At 49.1% G+C, this 18,097-nt stretch overlaps 1 protein-coding gene across 1 annotated transcript; it reads right to left on the bottom strand.

The window, feature by feature from the left end:
- Positions 1-3,714: 3,714 nt before the first annotated feature.
- Positions 3,715-17,699, bottom strand: OPN4 (opsin 4). The gene is given in 8 exon segments (XM_056850524.1): positions 3,715-3,723; positions 4,156-4,308; positions 8,306-8,409; positions 8,412-8,479; positions 14,606-14,628; positions 14,630-14,824; positions 16,833-16,956; positions 17,692-17,699. Coding segments are annotated over 8 exon segments (684 nt in total).
- Between the last annotated feature and the right edge of the window lie 398 nt (positions 17,700-18,097).

The following is an 18,097-nucleotide window of genomic DNA, read 5'->3' as shown; positions in this document are numbered from 1 at the left end:
AGAGCGTCCCTTGAGTCCATCTGGGCCGAGTACGAGGATGTTTGGCGTGGCCCCTTGGGCTGTTACAAGGGGCCACCTGTCCGCCTCCTCATCGACCCTGCCGCCACCCCCATCTGACTGAAGCCCCGCTGCATCCCCTTCACACTCAAGGACCAGATAGACGCAGAGCTCGATTGCCTCATCGCCCAAGGCGTCCTGGTTCCGGTACCCAACTCAAAGTGGGAAACGCCGATCATCACGCTTCTGAAGCCGAACGGGGACATCCGTATCTGTGCGGATTACAAGTGCACGCTGAACCGGGCCCTGCAGAGTCACGCCTACCCCGTGTCGGTCATGAGCCACCTTCTGGCCTCCCTCGCCGGGGGCCGGGTCTTCGCCAAACTAGACCTGGCCCAGGCGTATCAGCAGCTGCTGGTGGACGAGGCCTCGGCAGAGGAGCAGACCATCGTCACTCCTCGGGGCGCGTTCCGGGTAACCCGTCTGCAGTTCAGGGTCAGCACGGCCCCGGGGATCTTCCAGAACATCATGGAGGACCTCCTTAAGGGCCTCCTGGCATCGCCCCGTACTTCAATGACGTCCTGATTGCAGCTGCCTCCGAGGGGGAACTTTTGGACCGAGTCCGCCAGGTGCCCGGCCATTTCAGAACCGCGGGCCTCACCGTCAAACACGAGAAGTGGCAGCTGGGCCTTCCGCAGGTGGAGTTCCTGGGCTACCTCATTGATGCTGCTGGGATCCACACGACCCCATCGAAAGTCAAGGCGATCCACAGCGCCCCTCCGCCCAAGTACAAGCAGGAGCTCCAGGCGTTCTTGGGACTTTTAAATTTCTATCACGCCTACCTGCCCAACAAGGCATCGGTCGCCGAGCCCCTCCACCGCCTCCTGGACAAGTCTGTTCCGTGGTCGTGGGGCAAGCCGCAGCAGCGAGCCTTCAAGGCCGCTAAGGACCTCCTCTCCTCATCCAGCCTGCTCGTCCACTTCGACGAGAAGTTGCCGGTGGTGCTGACCTGCGACGCCTCCCCGTACGGTGTCGGCACGGTCCTGCAGCACTGGTTGCCTGATGGTCGGGAAGCCCCAATCGTTTTTTACTCCAGGACTCTCACGCCGGCTGAACGGAACTATGCGCAGATCGACCGGGAGGCCCTCGCCATCGTGGCCGGTGTCAAGAAGTTCCATGACTTCGTCTACTGCCGCCAGTTCACGATCGTGACTGACCACAAGCCGCTCTTGGGGTTGTTCGTTCCGGATCACCAGATGCCGCAGATCCTGTCACCCTGGATGCTCCGCTGGTCCATTTTTATGAATGCCTACGAGTTCCAGCTCGCCCATTGGCCCGGGAAGTCCATCGGCAACGCCGACGCCCTCAGCCGCCTGCCGCTGGAAGTCTGCGACTCGGACCCGCAACCCTTCCGTCTGGAGTTGCTGCCGGAAGCTCCCCTCCATGCATCAGACATCGCTGTGCACACGGCTAAGGATCGCACCCTCGCCCGGGTTCTCAACTGGGTGGGGAAGAGGTGGCAGGCTGCTAAGCCGGACGGAGAATTCAAGCCGTTCGCCACGTGCCAACATGAGCTATCACTCAACAAGGGGTGCCTGCTCCGGGGGAGCCGAGTGGTGATTCCGGCGAAGCTGCGCACAAGGGTCCTGGAGGCTCTACACGTCTGCCACCCAGGAATCGTGTGCATGAAGGCCCTGGCTAGGAGCTACGTGTGGTGGCCAGGCATCGACGCTACTGTCGAGGAGTGGGTGAGCCATTGCCGATCTTGCCAGGAGTCACGCCCAGAGATGTTGTGCGCCCCGACCCAGCACTGGGAGTCCACACACACACCCTGGTCCCGCATCCACATAGACTTTGCGGGACCCTTCCAGGGTAAGATTTTTCTGATTATCGTGGACTCCTACTCTAAATAGTTGGAGGTGGTCGATGTCGGTTCTATGACCTCGCGTATGGTCATCCGAGAGCTGCGCAAGGTTTTTGCAATGCACGGCTTGCCGGACACTGTGGTCTCCGACAACGGGGCCCAATTTACGTCCTCCGAGTTCAAGGAGTTCCTTGATATGCCACGCAACCTCGGCTCCATTCCACCCCGCCACCAACGGACAGGCGGAATGGATGGTCCGGACTACCAAGGATGCGTTGCAGCGCATCGACCGTTGTGACTGGGACAGGGGGCTGGTGGATTTCCTCTTAGCACAGCACACCACGGCCAACTCCGTGACCGGGAAGAGCCCCACGGAACTCCTCATGGGTCACCGGCCGAAAACTCTGCTCGACTGGCTGCACCCCGACCTGGTGCCTGAGTACCCGGGCTGCAAGGACTCGACCGCCACTCCAAGGGTCATTGAGCAGGATGACCCCGTGTTCACCTGAAACTACGGAGCGGGCCCCGCCTGGATTCCAGCCACAGTCCAGGATGCCATCGGCCCGGTATCCTATCGGGTCACCACCCCGGAGGGGCACGTCCTGCGGCGCCACATCAATCAGCTACGCCGCTGCCCTGCCGACTTGCCGGAAGCAGCCATGGTGCCAGCACCGCTGCCGATTCCTGTCACCAGGCAGCCGGAACAACCTGAGCGACCGGAGCAAACGTTGCTGCTGCCAGCGCCGGACTCCTCCAGCAGCCCGGCGGACAACAACTCAGCCACCGAGGGTGAGACTGATCCAGCAACGATGGATTGCCCGACATCCCCATCCCAGCGCTGCGCCGTTCCCAGCGGAATCGATCGCGGCCGAGCTACCTCCAGGACTTTGTGTGCTCCCAGTGCACAGTGAGGGTCGCTCGGATTTAGGGGGGGAGGGGTGTTGTGTATTAGGAGAGGGGAGGGGTGTTAGTTGGGGAGTAAGCAAGGGAGACTTAGGAGCTTGAGTTCTACACGAAGGATCCTAACCCCTGCTCACCCTATTGGTCAAGCAAACGGACCCCATTGGCTCTAAGCCAATATGTACCATTGGTCACCAGGAGGTTATGTCCCCCTATCACGGATCAAGGGGGGAGTGGCCGCAGGCGGCCAAGGGGGCATATAAACAGGGGTTGCTCATTGTGTTAACCAGTTCTGTTCCTGTAATCAATAAACACGGTTGTTGTTGAACTCCGTCTCCGAACTCGTGAATCCTTCCCACGCGGACTTAACAGAAGGTGCCACCACCAAAAAAGCCCTGCCTCTTGGTTTGCCACCAGCTTCCCTCTGCAAGTAGGGGCACAGAGAACAGGGCATAGGAAAAGGATCTGAAACTGGAGGAATGGACAGCATAAGAAAAGGGGGTCCTTCAAGTATCCCGGCTGTTAAAGATTTTAAAAGGAAGAACTAGCCCTTTGAGTCTCACAGTGCAGGTGAAAAGCAAGGTAAAAATGATTCGAATAAAAATATATACTTTGCCTAAGGAGCTCCTTACACTTTCTAAGCAAACTGACTTTCTCTTAAAACATTTGTTTGATTCTGGATTAATCCCCCCTCCCCCAAGTATCAGTGGTACAGGACATTGAACTCCTATATATTTCATAACTGGCCCAAGGCCATCATGTGTATGAACAGCTTCATGTGAGGTGAGGTCAACATGACTGCTGGGCAACTTTTTGAAACAGTGATATGAAAGGCACAGCAGCTACTCATCAATTAGTGGGGTAGTTGTAATCATGCCAATGGGTAGGGGGGGATTGGTATGATGCCACAAAGGCATTCAAGCATGTATATACCTTTACTGATATTTTCTTATCTACAGTTTCTACAGAGAAAAAGCATTTGGAGGGGTGTGTGGATTTTTACAAACTGACAGGTCACCAGCACACCTAACACAAGTTATTCAAATCCCAGTTTCCCAATGGTAACTTCCCTGTGCAGTTTAGTGAAGGAGTTTGGGAAGAGAAGATGGACAGAAATATAGAGATGGAACTAGGGTTGCCAACTGCCAGGTAGTAACAGGAGATCTCCTGCTAATTCAACTGATCTCCAGCCAATAGAGATCAGATCACCTGGAGAAAAATGGCCGCTTTGGCAATTGAACTCTATGGCATTGAAGTCCCTCCCCTCCCCAAACCTCGCCCTCCTCAGGCTCCGCCCCCAAAATATCTCGCCGATAGCGAAGAGGGACCTGGTAACCCTAGATGGAACACTGAGTTGCAAACCCTTCTAATATAAGAAGACAACATTGAGGCACCTTTTCAAAAATCTCTGAATCGTGACTTTTTAGTTTCGATGTGACTCTGATGTCCCTTGGTTCTGCATTGTCTTCATACATTTCATAAGAAACTTGCTCACCAGTGCCTCTGGAGTTCAGGCTGAAGATACCTGCCTCCGTGCCCATCTAGTACTGCAGAAAACACACCAGAAGGAAGGCTTGCAGGGGTCTTCTATGGGATTAACTATTTGCTCTAAAACATGTGGAATTGGGTGCTCCAGAAAGGCAATTAATGGAGAGTGGGAAACACAAAGGGGGCAGTTGATTCAGGTCCGGGGGGGGGGGGCAGTTGACTCCATCCACCAAATCAAGCTGTAAAACTTTTTCTGGACTCCAAGGTGCAAGTGTGTGTGATTTGAAGGCTCTGTGGTGGAAAAGACCCCCCCCCCTGAAAAATTAACATGTCAAGGAGAAGGCAAAACTGAACTCTTCTTCCTAACAGGGTAGTTATCTGTGTAGAACTCTCAGTGAACTCTCAGGCCATTTACGCAAGGCTATTTAGCTCAGGGACTGCTTTGAGGCTTCCTTTGCATTATTCATGATTTTACTGACCTTCAGAAGTGACTTCACTCCTGCCTCTTTCTTTCCCTGCAGTTCTAGGATGCTGCTTTATAACAAATTTAAATTCTGCTTCAAGACAAGAGTGACGCAAATCCCTGACATTTCCGTGCACAGCTCTTAACTTCGGGTTTCTCTCGCCACACCCATTCTGAGCACAAAAGAGGGAGTGAAACCTTCATGAAATGTGCAGGAAGACACCAACCGAAGAGAGGATGGAAGGCAGCTTCTGGCAGGGAGCTGTTGAAGAAAGGAGGGGAGGAATGCCCAGCTTTGCAAAAGCCCACGCACAGACAGGGAGTAGTCCCTTTAAGAGGTGACCCGCCCCCTCCAAGTAAACTGCAATAAGGCTGCGTTTTCGGGGGGAGGGACTCAGAAGCTCCGTGATTCACTGGGGATGCATAATTAATCACAAGGTACTCCTGGAATTTCTTCGGGGTGGGGAGCCCTCATGCATATGATGTTTGAGAATTCGGAACAGAAAACTGTGCAGCAAACCAAACACAAACTTCCCCTGCATCAATGATCTTAGTCTTTAGCAGGCCATGGCCAGTGAGAAACAGGAGCTGGTGATTCTCTTATGGGGCATCCTTGTGGTCAATAACAGCCATGTTATTATTGATATACAGTATGTGTATCACCATTAGTTTGGGTTGCCAACCTCCAGGTGGTGGCTGGAGATCTCCCGCTCTTACAACATAGGTCAGAGGTCAGTCCTCCTGGAGAAAATGGCTGCTTTGGAAGGTGGAATCTATGGCATTATACCCCATTGAAGACCCTCCCCAAACCCCACCCTTCTCAGTCTCCCCCCAACCCTCCAATCTCCAGGTATTTCCCAACCTGGATCTGGCAACCCTACTATTAGAGGAGCATTTCCCCATAGGAACAGATAGCAGCTGTTTCCCAGGAAAAAAAGGTAAAGTAGGGTGTTTGAGGACACTGTTGCTATGGGGAAAAACTTGCCTCCTGTCCACATTAAGCCCAGTTTCGGGGTGAAAGATAGGATAGGGGAAGCACGTTTCCACCAACCATCTTATCAACTGCAGCACATTTACTGCGCTCCACAGAACATGTGGAGAGCCATGAAGCTTATCTACTATTTCTTCGTTACGCTAACATGTGACACAGACAGAATCTAAGGACAAGCATTTACATACAATATTCCCCACCCATCCTGCCCCTTCAGACTTTACATATAATATGCTGCAAAGCAGTAGGCCGTTCTGAAAATCAGGAGGGAACCACAAGAAACAATTTATAGAAGCACCACTGAAATATTTATATCGTGTCGTTGATTTGCACAAACATTCGATGCAAATGGACACTCCCGGTTGGTTTCTTTTAACTCCGTGTGCTTTGCTGGATTGATAACTGGGGATAGAAAATAGACGGCGTCAGAAGCGTCACAGCTGAAAGCTGTAAGAATTCAGAGATCGGGAGCCTTTCCTAAAAGCACATTAGCCTAAAAACGTAACAGCTTAGTGGACATAATGGCATTTTTGTGTTTTTAGAGCTCCTCTTAAAGATGGGTTGAAAATACCACACTAATGTGCCTTTAACGGCATGGAGGGAGAGCCCCCGACTACAACTGGCAGAACAGCTTCTGGCTTCTGTACAAGGAATGACATTTGGTGGTACTTAACAGCGAAGCAGCGAGCTGTTGAGAGCTTCCACAAAACGTCCTCCTTTGATGGGTTTGTCGATTTGTCTAAATCTGCCAGCAAATCACTTTCTAAATGCAGTGTGCTTCACTCTTTGACAGCGCAAACCCTCCATGCACAGACTCGGGTCTTCCAACAGGTGAGGGCTGCACATCTTGGTATTTTTTGGGGCACCTATGAGATGGTGTCCAGGGGCGGGAGCCCCACCCATGAACTTACCTGGAAAGGTAGAGCCTCCTGGTTGGGTGGGGCAGGCCCCACTGTAGGCCAGAGCAATACTAAGGCAAGCCCCAGGGAAAGCCCCGACCCAGAGCACACGAGGAAGGGATGGGTGGACCTCGAGGTTCCCTGGGCCGGCCTCACCCACCATGCAGCCCAGAGAGGAGAAGAGGCTATACCGCTGGGCCAGCGTGGTATAGTGATTAAGAGTGGTGGTTTGGAGCATTGTACTTTCATCTGGAGAACCGGGCTGGTTTCCCCACTCCTACGCATGAAGCCAGCTGGGTGACCTTGGGCTAGTCACAGCTCTCTTAGAGCTCTCTCAGCCTCACTTACCTCACAGGGTGTCTGTTGTAGGGATGGGAAGGGAAGGTGATTGTAAGCCAGTTTGATTCTTCCTGAAGTGGTAGAGAAAGTCGGCATATAAAAACTAACCTTCTTCTTCACACCCAAAGGTGATCCCACCGATAAAGCCAGCAGCATCTGCCTGTGCACCCCTGTTGTGAGAAGAAAAGGGCATGTAGGAATCTGGGAGGATCAAGACTCAGAAACAAAATCTTTCTACAACCATCTAGAGATTTCTGACCATGCACACGAAGCTGCCTTCCACTGAACCAGACCATTGGCTCATCGGTATCAGTACTGTCTACTCAGACTAGCAGCGGCTCTCCAGGGTCTCATGCAGAGGTCCTGAAAAACACCTACCGTGAAGATGCCGGGGATTGAACCTGGGATCTTCTGCATACTATGCAGATGTTCTCCCACTGAGCCAGAGACTCTCCCCTCCACATGGAGCCTCTTTTTTGGTCTCTTGAACCTATCTTTTAGTAATATAAACCTGTGAATCTGAAGACAGTCCATTGTTCTCTAGCTCTGTGAGGTCTCCAGAAGGATATAATGTGTACTCCAGACATGATGATTTTGTGCAGATAGGGTTGCCAGCTCCGGGTTGGGAAATACCTAGAGCTTTTTGGGGTAGAGCCTGAGGAGGGCAAGGTTTGGGGAGGGGAGGGACTTCAGTAGGGTATAATGTCACAGAGTCCACTTTACAAAGCAGCCATTTTCTCTGGGTGAACTGATTTCTGTAGCCTGGAGATTTGTAATAGCGGGAGATCTCCAGCCACCACCTGGAGGTTGGCCAACCCTACATGCAGATGCTAGAAGAACTTGTAGAGCCACCCAGTGACTATAGAAGACAACATAAATAACATTTCAGGGTTTAATTTTCAGAAAGGCTTTGCCAGATCCAGCTGAAGCATAAACGTCAGCAGATAACTGTGATCTGCATGGTACCCAGCTCATATTTTGTTTCTTCCATAACCTCCTTAGGTGGTCCTATGCAAGTTACTATCTCTCAGTCGCCCAATATGAAGATAATGTTAGCTCATCTTGCAAGGTTTTGTAAAGATTACCGAGGCAAAGTATGTGGAGAATTCTGAGAAACGTAGAAAACGCTTTTAAAGTTCTTATACTGTTAATACTCTCTAGTCCCATATTCTATTTTCTGATTGAAGCCTGCTACAACGTCTGGAAGTTCAACACAGTGGGCATGAATGTGATTCATCACACACACCAATTCCAAAATGTATGATCTCCAAGCCCCTTCCCCCAATAGAATACCAATCTGATCTACCTGCCAGAACGAAGAACTACCTTTCTTTTGTGTTTAATGTAGACAAGTGTTTCCTTACAGATTCACTGTCTGAGATAGAGGAAAGCCTTCCTTTTCCTCTCGGCTGTCCATTTTTACCATAGGACTGGCTGGTGACTTTGGGGCGTCTGGTGGGTGGGTGTTAGATCTGGAGTCTTTATGAGAAATTCTTAGCAGGCACCCAAGGCACGGGGAAAACTTCCTAATCACCATTCTAACAGAAATTGAACCAATCAATTTTTTTTGCCTTCCTAAATGAAAAAAATGCAACTGCAAAACAGCTACAAGCATTCTGTTCTACGCCTGCTACAAATATGTATTTGTTCGCTGAGAGGAAGAAAGAAGGAGAAATTATATTAATGACCATCTTGCATAATAAGCAGGGATTTCAGGACAAGCAGAATGCATTGAAAGGCTGTAATTTAGAGAGTTGTGTGCATACACATACACAAACGGAGGAAGGAACTAGACAATACATGGGTGATCCATGATCAGGATTTCTGGCTTTCTAATAAACTAACTAGCAACCCCATGAAGCTGTTGCAAAGATCAGAAACATGACACAGAGTAAGAGGGTGTTTTGCCTCCTCTCTCTCTCTCTCTCTCTCTCACACACACACACACAAATACAATGGATCATTTTTCCTTCGTGGAGCTAATTCTGTGTTCAAGAAGGGTTTACACTGAGGAAAAAGCACAGGAGGAAAGGGTTAAACCAGGACTCCCCAATAGGGTTTCCAGCTCCAGGTTGGGAAATACCTGGAGATTTTGGGGGTGAAGCCTGAGGAGGGCAGGTTTTGGAGAGGGGAAGGACTTCAGTGGGGCATAATGCCATAGAGTCCACCTTCTAAAGCTGACATTTTCTTAGGGTGAACTGCTCTCTGTTGCCTGGAGGTCAGTTGTAATAGTCAGTTGTAATCTCCAGCCACCACCTGGAAGTTGGCAACCCTACTCCCCAACTTTTGGGCCTGTAGAAATCTTTGGAATTCTGCTAGGATAGCAGCTGGAGATCTCCTGCTATTACAACTGATCTCCCGGCGAAAGAGATCCGTTCTCCTGGAGAAAATGGCTGCATTGGAAGGTGGACTCAATGGCATTAGACCCCACTGAGGACCCTCCCCTCTCGACCCCCACCCTTCTCAGGCTCCCCCCCCCCCAAAAAAAAATCTCCAGGTATTTTCCAATCCAGAGCTGGCAACCCTAAATTCTGCCACAGGGTGGTAGGCACTACTACAAAATGGTTGCCATAGGAGTAGGGTTACCTACGCAGTGTCCCTCATCCCCTCGGAGCGACATTTTGTGGAAATCAGTCAACTGCGTTGGGATGGGAAAGGCAGGAAAGCTCTATTTGGCTTTGTTGGCATCTCCAGTTCCGCTTCTCCCCCCAATGCAGGCGTAAAGTTATACCAGTTAAAACCTTCACACCACTGCAGAGTGTTGGCATGACATAATGTGCTAACTGAATTGACACCCAGTAACATTCCCCTCTCAGGCAATCAGCTGTCCACAACAGTACATGCACCCCAGTCAAGACACCCATGGGTAGGGCTTCCAGGTCCCTCTTCTCCAATGGCGGGAGGTTTAGGGGGCAGAGCCTGAGGAGGGTGGGGTTGGGGGAGTGGAGGTGCCATGGAGTCCAATTGCCAAAGCGGCCCTTTTCTCCAGGTGAACTGATCTCTATTGGGTGGCGATCAGTTATAATAGCAGGAGATCTCCAGCTAGTACCTGGAGGTTGGCAACCCTACCCATGGGTCAGATGGTAAGGCCCAAGGCATGGGATTATGATGCTCTTGTGTACATTTAGAGCATGGGAAATGTACTGAGAGTGCACATTTTTTAATGTCCTTCAAAAAAAGAAAAAAAAACCACCTTTCGCAACTGGTTTTCTGGCTCCCTCCCCACCCCCCTTGGACTTTCACATCATTAATCTTGGAACAGTTTTCAAACACCTCCCAATAACTGCAGAGGCAAAATAAATTACTTAGAAAGGGGAAAACACATGCAATTGGGTTTAATTAATAATAAGAATATGTATTATTTCTAAAGTCTGTGCCACAAATGAATTATAATCTAATAGCCAAAAAGATTATGGAGGGAGTCAGAATCAGAAGGGGAAAAATTATTTGAACAGCACATACAGGTTGTCCCATTCAGTTTTTCTTGTGGCGGGCTTTTTCATTTTTTAATGCTTGGAAAATACAACAGAGCGACTACGGGGACCTTTGGTTTAAGGTACTCTGCCAGTTCTTAATCGTAAGCAGTTCGTCTTTTAAAAATTGGGCCTGCTAAATGTCTCTCTCTTCCCTAATCCTGCCTGAGATAAACAGTCTGCCATTTTCGAAATCAGCCACCAGCAGATCTATCTCCCTTCCTCAAAGTCATTGCTCAAAATGATGTAGATCTCGGCATGGAATCTCCAGGCACTCCATCAGTGCAACCTGCCCGCTCCTCTTTCGTTTCCTGCCTCTTATCTGGTTAGAGGTCATGACTTATTTGCTTAAAGAAAGTAAACTTCCACTAAAGCACCGAGCGGGGAAGCTAATTTGTGGGTGACGCACCCATTTGTATTCTTGCAGGCTCAGAAAATGAACACATAACTGTATACGATGGCAATCAGATGAAGCAGAAGAGGAATGCCATGTAGACAAGGACTAATGGTGTGAAAGTTGCCAGCTCCTGGTTGGGAAATACCTGGAGATTTTTGGGGCGGAGCCTGAGGAGGGCGGGGTTTTGGAAGAGGAGGGACTTCAATGCCATAGAGTCCAGTTGCCAAAGCGGCCCTTTTCTCCAGGTGAACTGATCTCTGTTGGCTGGAGATCAGTTGTAATAGCAGCAGATCTCCAGCTAGTACCTGGAGGCTGGCAACCCTATTGGCAACGTAGGCCTTTTATGCAGGGTCGTTTACCCGTGATCACCCCCGCCCACTGCTTTGGGGCTTTCTTTCGACTATGCATGCCTTTTCTGCCTGTCAGAGGTCGCCTCACTCTCCCCGTGCGTTTTGACTGCATATTCCAGATTCTGGCTAAAACAGCATCTGGAAAACACAGGCAAAATATGCGGGGAGAGCGAGGCAACCTTTGAAGGGTGGAAAAGGCATGCATAATCAAAAGGAAGACCCGAAGCAGTCGGCGGGGAAACGACCCTACATAAAAGGCCATAAGCACCTTTGAGGAAAGAAAGAAAATTAAATTTGAATATTCATTGCCGGTTCTGAAAGGTACTCCGACATTTGTCTGTGGGCACCAATGACACCTACCAATGTGTTTCTCGGTGCTCACTTGCTTCTTCACCAAGAATCTCAACCTCAAAGCAGGAAACCTGACCTGGGATCACTGGAGTAGGAAGTGTTTCAGAAGAACTACAGAAGCATCCTCAACATTCCAGAGGCTCGACAGTGTTGGGGACCCCCCTGTAAGTAGGGTTGCAACCCTCCAGGTGGGACCTGGAGTTCTGGAATTACAACCGATCTCCAAACTATGGAGATCAGTTCTCTTGGAGGAAATATCAGCTTTTGAGGCAAGATTCTATAGAATCACATACCCTCTGAGCTCCCTCTCCTCCCCAAACTCCACCCTCTCTAGGTTCTGGCCTCAAATCTCCAGGAATTTCCAAAGCAGGAGTTGGCAACTCCAGTAGTAAGCCATCATACTGTTTAGATGCCACTGCAATATTACAGACTTGATGGCTTCCAAAAGAGTCTTGATATACATTTATAGAGGCATGAGCTCTGTGAAGAAAAGTAAACACAGAGCAAATATCTCTCTAAAACTTGGACTTCTTCAACAAAATGGATTTATGTTAGGTGAAGAAGAGATCAATTCAAGAGGAGTAAGCTTCTCAAAATATTTCATCACACAGTGCATAACTGACCCACAGAATTTGTTGCCACCGAATGTTTTCATCCAGATGCAACTGTGCACAGACACACAGCATTGATCACACAATGGGTAACAATTCCCCTATTTCCTGCATTGTGCAGGGGGTTGGACTTGATGACCCTGGTGGTGCCTTCCAACTCTATGATTCTATGAATAGAGAGAGAAGATGCAACTATGTTTATTCTAGGTTAGGACTGGCCTTGGCCTGCATTGAATCGCTAAGTTTAGACCCAGCATGTTTCCATCAGCACTGGCTTATTAGCTCTTGATTTTAACTGTGGCCACTAGAACTTGAGCTCATGTCTTTAGATGGACCCCTCATTGCTTCCTGATTCTGGTTTATTTTATTGGCTACGAGCAACAGCTTTACATATATCAGTCTGTTCTCTGCCACTTGTGACCAAACAATGAAATGAAACTGGTTTTCCACTGTGTGAACAGACTACTGGGCTTGATGGGGCTTGGTCTGATCTGGCATGGCTTTTCTTACGTTTTTATGTTCTTATGTTCTGAACTGACTCCAACCATAACTCCATAAAACCAAACAACAGGGCAAAAACTAACTGGGCACACGGAATTAATTTGATCATTTAATAAACATTTTTTTTAAAAGAAACACACAAGAAATATGAAGTATTCTCCCAACAGAGGCTGTGCGTAAGAATAAAAGTTGCTGTGGACATAAATCTCTTTTTAACCTCGGTAAATTTCCACCATTCCTGGTGATCACTTCCATTCATCTAGCTTCTGAAAATGTTAGGCCATATGCCTAGCCCGGTTCTCCCTATTGGCCCTGTGAGAATGCATATTATGGATATAAGAGAATCTAATTACAAACCAGCGATTCTAATACCCTCTAAGTGATTGTTCTGCCTCATCAAATTATGCCTCCCTCTTTGAAGTGCCTTTTCTCACAGCGCTCTCTTAAGCCACTCATTAAACAAAAGGATCTCTTGCTAAAAGCTGCTGAAATTTACTCCGTTTGCATGCTACGCGGAGAACCCAAATCCCTTTTGTAAATCTGGTTTTTATGGGTCCTCAACAGGTAACTGCCCTACAAAGTGAAGCACAAGAAGGAGATCGTGGTTCACATGGGTGCTCCAAGTTCTGTATTTAACAGTTAATGTAATATATTACTGTATGGAGCAGATAGGGAAAATAGTGATATATAGACAGATAGATAGACAGATATTTAAACATTATTGTTACAAACAGGGTGTGAAGCACAAATGTGACCCAGAATCTTGTTCTTGTGCTCTATTTCATATGGCGGTTACCTGCTGAAGACCTTTATAAACCAACTTTATGAAAGGGATTTGGGTTCTGTGGTACAGGGACTCCTGGGGGACCACAAGGGCACTCTAGGAGATCTGTGAGTCCTTTTGGCTTTCCTGGGGAATATCGGCTATCCACTAATGTCCAGTACAGGCAGAGAGAGTGTGTGTACACATGTTAAAGGCCTGTGAGATTTCACAGGCAGGATGAGGTGGTTGTTGTGGGGGGCTCCAGCTCTTTCCCCTCTCATAACCCTTCCCCACCTATTTATTTACTGTATTTCTGTGCCCCGCTTTGGAGTCCTGCTTGATGCAGCTTACATTTAAAAACCACAATATGAAAACACAAGTTATTGAAACACAAGCTACCTCTACCCTTCCAAACTTATTTTTTTTGCCTCCGTTCCTTCCCCAACAGCTTATTTCCAGTTTCCACCCCCACCCACCCTGCACATCTATAATATCTCTGATGCTTTACTTCTTTTCCCTTCCCCAAGGCAGTTCCTAAATTGGGGTGTAAGTGAAGTGTACCCCCTTTTCTCTACCTAAAGCTAAGTCTTAGGTTGGGGAAGGCAATGCATATTCAACAGGCTTCCTCCGCTCCCATAACCTCAAGCGTCCTGCCTTTTTGACACAATCTAAATTGACAGATTATAGAGCATGACAAGAGAGACAGAAATGTGGGGAAGTGGCTATACTTAGATCTATACAGACAGATAATTTCAAACGATCAGGGCTCTTACTATGGCCCTTTTGTGAACATGAACAATCTCTCCGAATATATTTCCTTTAAAAAAAGGGGCCCCTGTGCTTATTCATGTCTGTTATTTATATTGTTGAGCTCTCAGTCTGATTACTGAAGGGTTATGCAAATGTTATACAAGATATGGGTTTTAATTCATTATTTATTCACCACTGGTTTTTATCTCCTCTTCTCTGTGTAACATGCTAATGAGTTTTCCAGCAAAAGCATTCGCTGCGCTGTAATTTAATGTGATGTAAGAGCTATAGTTCTTTTTGCCTTGGTTAAATGTTTTCAAAAAAAATCTGTTAACTGTGAACCTGTCTCCTTCCAAGCAAATTTCTCCATATTAAATATGTAAATCCTTTTTATCTATCACTAGCTCTAAAAAGCCCATTGTATAGATTCCCTCCGTATCAAGTAACCAGACTTTCCTTCCATCTCACTTATTCCATCCAAAGAAGGGGGGGCAGACTCCAGGCCAAGGAATACAGCCAGACTCCTAATAAGATTAGAAAAGCCCTCGTCTTAGACATCGCTGCGATGGAGGCCAGGGGTCGCCTCATCACAAAATACTTGTCCAGAGCTATCAGCATGAGCGTGATCATGGAAGCGACGCCAAAAAGGGCGCTGCTGAAAGCGTACGGCTCACAGCCCCCCTTTTTTTGTAGAAAGAACTGATGAGAATCAGCACACAGATTTTTAAAAGTACACTGATTTCCTTGCATTACTGATTCATTTAGCTCGCTTGTTCTGTTTCTTCCCCATCTTTCTACCAGTGGGCTTTGACTCAGCTTGCCAACTAGCTAACGCAGTGGTCGGCAAACCGCGGCTCCCGAGCCGCATGCGGCTCTTTGGCCCCTTGAGTGCAGCTCCCCGCCTCTCCACCCCCCGTCCGTCGGCTGAGCGGCTCCTCCGCATCCCCGTGCCCATCCAGGCAGAGGTGCCACGCTCCCGCCGGGCTCCATCCCGCCCCAGGTGGGAGGAGCCAGCAGGCGAGTGGGAGGCGGCGCCCCCTCCCCGGCCTCCCCTCCTCTCTCTCTCCGGCGGGGAAGGATCAGAGGCGGCGGGGAGAGGCGGTGGTCAGCCGCCCAGGCGGCTGCTGCAAGGGGGGGAGAGGCAGGCTCCGCCTCGCACTGGGCAGGAGCTGCCTCACCCAGCCGGCCCGGGAAGGAGGGGAGGGCTGTGACAGTGGGGTGCGGGGGGGGGGGAAATCCCTCCCGGAGTGCAGAGCAGGGCACCCATTGAGTGGGGTTGGGGAAGATAGCGGCGGCGACGGGGCGCGATTTGCACGAGATCACTCCGGAGGCATAGAGTCGGTGGCTGCTGTGTAGGGGCTGAATGGGAGATACAGCATTTGTTGAGGGCAGGCAGACATTGGGGCTCCTTCCACCCCCCTCCCATGGCTAACCTAGTAGCAAAATCTCAGTTGCAGGAGTTGGGCAACCCTAATGGTGTTATTTATGTTGATGGGACTTAATAAAAGCGAGCTAAGGCTCCATAAATAACTGCAGGGTGGGGGAAATGATGGGGAAAGCAAGCTGATTTCCTGCCCCCTCTTTCTTCTCCCTTTATTTGTTTAGGTGGCTCTCAAAAGAAATCTCAATCGTTGTACTGTTGATATTTGGCTCGGTTGACTCATGAGTTTGCCGACCACTGAGCTAACGTAAAAGAACACATCGTGACATTAAGAGCAATAAGCAAAACCTAAATATTCATAAGCATTAAAGGCATCTGGAATAGAGTTACAAACCTGGGGTGGGGCCTGGAGATCTCCCGGAATACCAACTGAACTCCAGACTATAGAGATCAGCTCCCCTGGAGAGAGGGTTGCCAACCTCCAGGTAGTAGCTGGGGATCTCCCGCTATTACAACTGATCTCCAGGCGACACAGATCAGTTCCCCTGGAGAAAATGACTGCTTTGGCCATTGGACTCTATGGCATTGAAGTCCCTCCCCTCCCCAAACCCCGCCCTCCTCAGGCTACACCCCAAAAACCTCCCGCCGGTGGCACAGAGGGACCTGGCAACCCTATGGGCCACTGATCTGTTATATGCATAGCATGGCAGCTCTGAGCAAGGAGAGGACTATTTCACAGGTTACATAGCAGCAATCCTAGTTTTGTCAGCAACAGAATAGTCAGCAGGGGGCTGCGGTCAGTCACCTGCCCCTGAACAACAGACAGGTGATACATCTTTGTCATATTCACATGACCTTCCCACCTTCTCCCGTAACGTGTGAAAGCTAGTTCCCCAATTTCCCATACAACAAGATTTATTTATTTATTTGATTCATTTATATCCCGTCTTTCTCCCCAAAGCACCTTCCATCGTTCTCCTCTCCTGCATTTTATCCTTGCAACAACCCTGTGTGGTAAGTTAGGCTGAGAGAGTGTGACTGGCCCAAGGTCACCCAGCAAGGTTCTGTGGCTGAGTGGGGATTCGAACCTGGGTCTCCCAGATACTGGTCCAACACTCTTAACCACTATACCACACTTGCCTGTAGTTTTTATGCAAGAAGAGCTAAGCATGGCACGGTTCTCACAAAAGGCCTGATAATGGGGAGAGGGCATTTTGCAATTTCCCCCTAAATTGGCAGTTACAGACTTCAAAATCAGTCCATTCAAGCTAAATAACCCCCTTGAGTTGATGCATGCCTTTCTCACTAAAAAAAAAAAATCCATCACTTGTTGAAGCTGCTGGGGAAGAAAACTGAACATTGCGTGATGGCCATTAGGAAATCACTAGCAGCCAGATTGATAACGAACATGCTGGCCGGCGTCCGAAGTCTCTTGCTCCTGGGTGGGAAGAGAGGAGAATGATAACAGAAACACTTGAGGGTAGGGGCTATGGGAGGGGTGCCTTGAGCTTTCGTAGCTTCACTTGGATCAAAGCAGATCAAAAAACTGACAAGCTGTACTGATTTTGGCTTTCTCCTTGGGAAGGTTCCTAAAGCCACGATCCTCAATGTGGGAATGAGCATGCTGGGTCACTTTGCTGACCCATCCTGTCTATCAATGGCATCCTGAGTAAGGCCTCAAATAAATCTGTCCCGTGTCATGAACTCTCAGCTTCTGGTTGTTAAACTGCCTCTCCAAAAATGACAATGCTTAGCGTCTGTGCCTCACTAGAGTGTTCGAAGTTCCCTACGCATATTCTTGCAGTAATCCTTTCAAACAACCCTGCGAAGATGCCACGCTGGCACCATCTAGCAGACAGCCTTCTCTTTCTCTCCCCCCCCCCACCCCCCACCCTGTGATGGAGCAGATGTATTGAGACATAGCACTGCCTATAGATAGAGTTGTCAGCCTGGGAGACACGTGGAATGTGTGTGTTGAGTCATAGTTTACAATGCTGCCCCAATGCCGCACTGTCACTTCTGCTGCAAACCCAAAAGTGATGGTGCCGCATTGGTGTAACACCTACCCCCACACACACATTTTGCTCCCGCTGCTCCACCAAGCAGCAGGGGGAATGACAGGTCCCGGGTGGTGGTGGGGGAGGTCTCCCACCAAGAGACCTGGTAAGCCTACCTGTACATGTGTGCCTTTCTTATTTAATTTAAAACATTTGCACGCTCTGTTTCTGCCCAATTACAGCCCTCAAGATGGCAATCAATTAAAAGAGATTAAAAATAGACTTTTAAAAACAGTACATAGACACAGACACATATATTTTGCTGGCATAGGTAGGTAGGTAGGTAGGTAGGTAGGTAGGTAGATAGATAGATAGATAGATAGATAGAGTTGGTTTTTATACCCTGCTTTTCTCTACCATAAGGAGTCTCAAAGCAGCTTACAATTGCCTTCCCACCCCCACCCCCACAACAGACACCTTGTGAGGTATGTGGGGCTGAGAGAGTTCTGAGGGAACTGTGACTGGCCCAAGGTCACCCAACTGGCTTCATGTAGAGGAGTGGGGAATTGAACCCGGTTCGTC

The sequence above is a fragment of the Euleptes europaea genome, chromosome 5 (genome assembly GCF_029931775.1).
Source record: "Euleptes europaea isolate rEulEur1 chromosome 5, rEulEur1.hap1, whole genome shotgun sequence".
In the NCBI taxonomy this organism is placed as follows: Eukaryota; Metazoa; Chordata; class Lepidosauria; order Squamata; family Sphaerodactylidae; genus Euleptes; species Euleptes europaea.
This window is presented reverse-complemented; position numbering and strand designations above follow the sequence as displayed.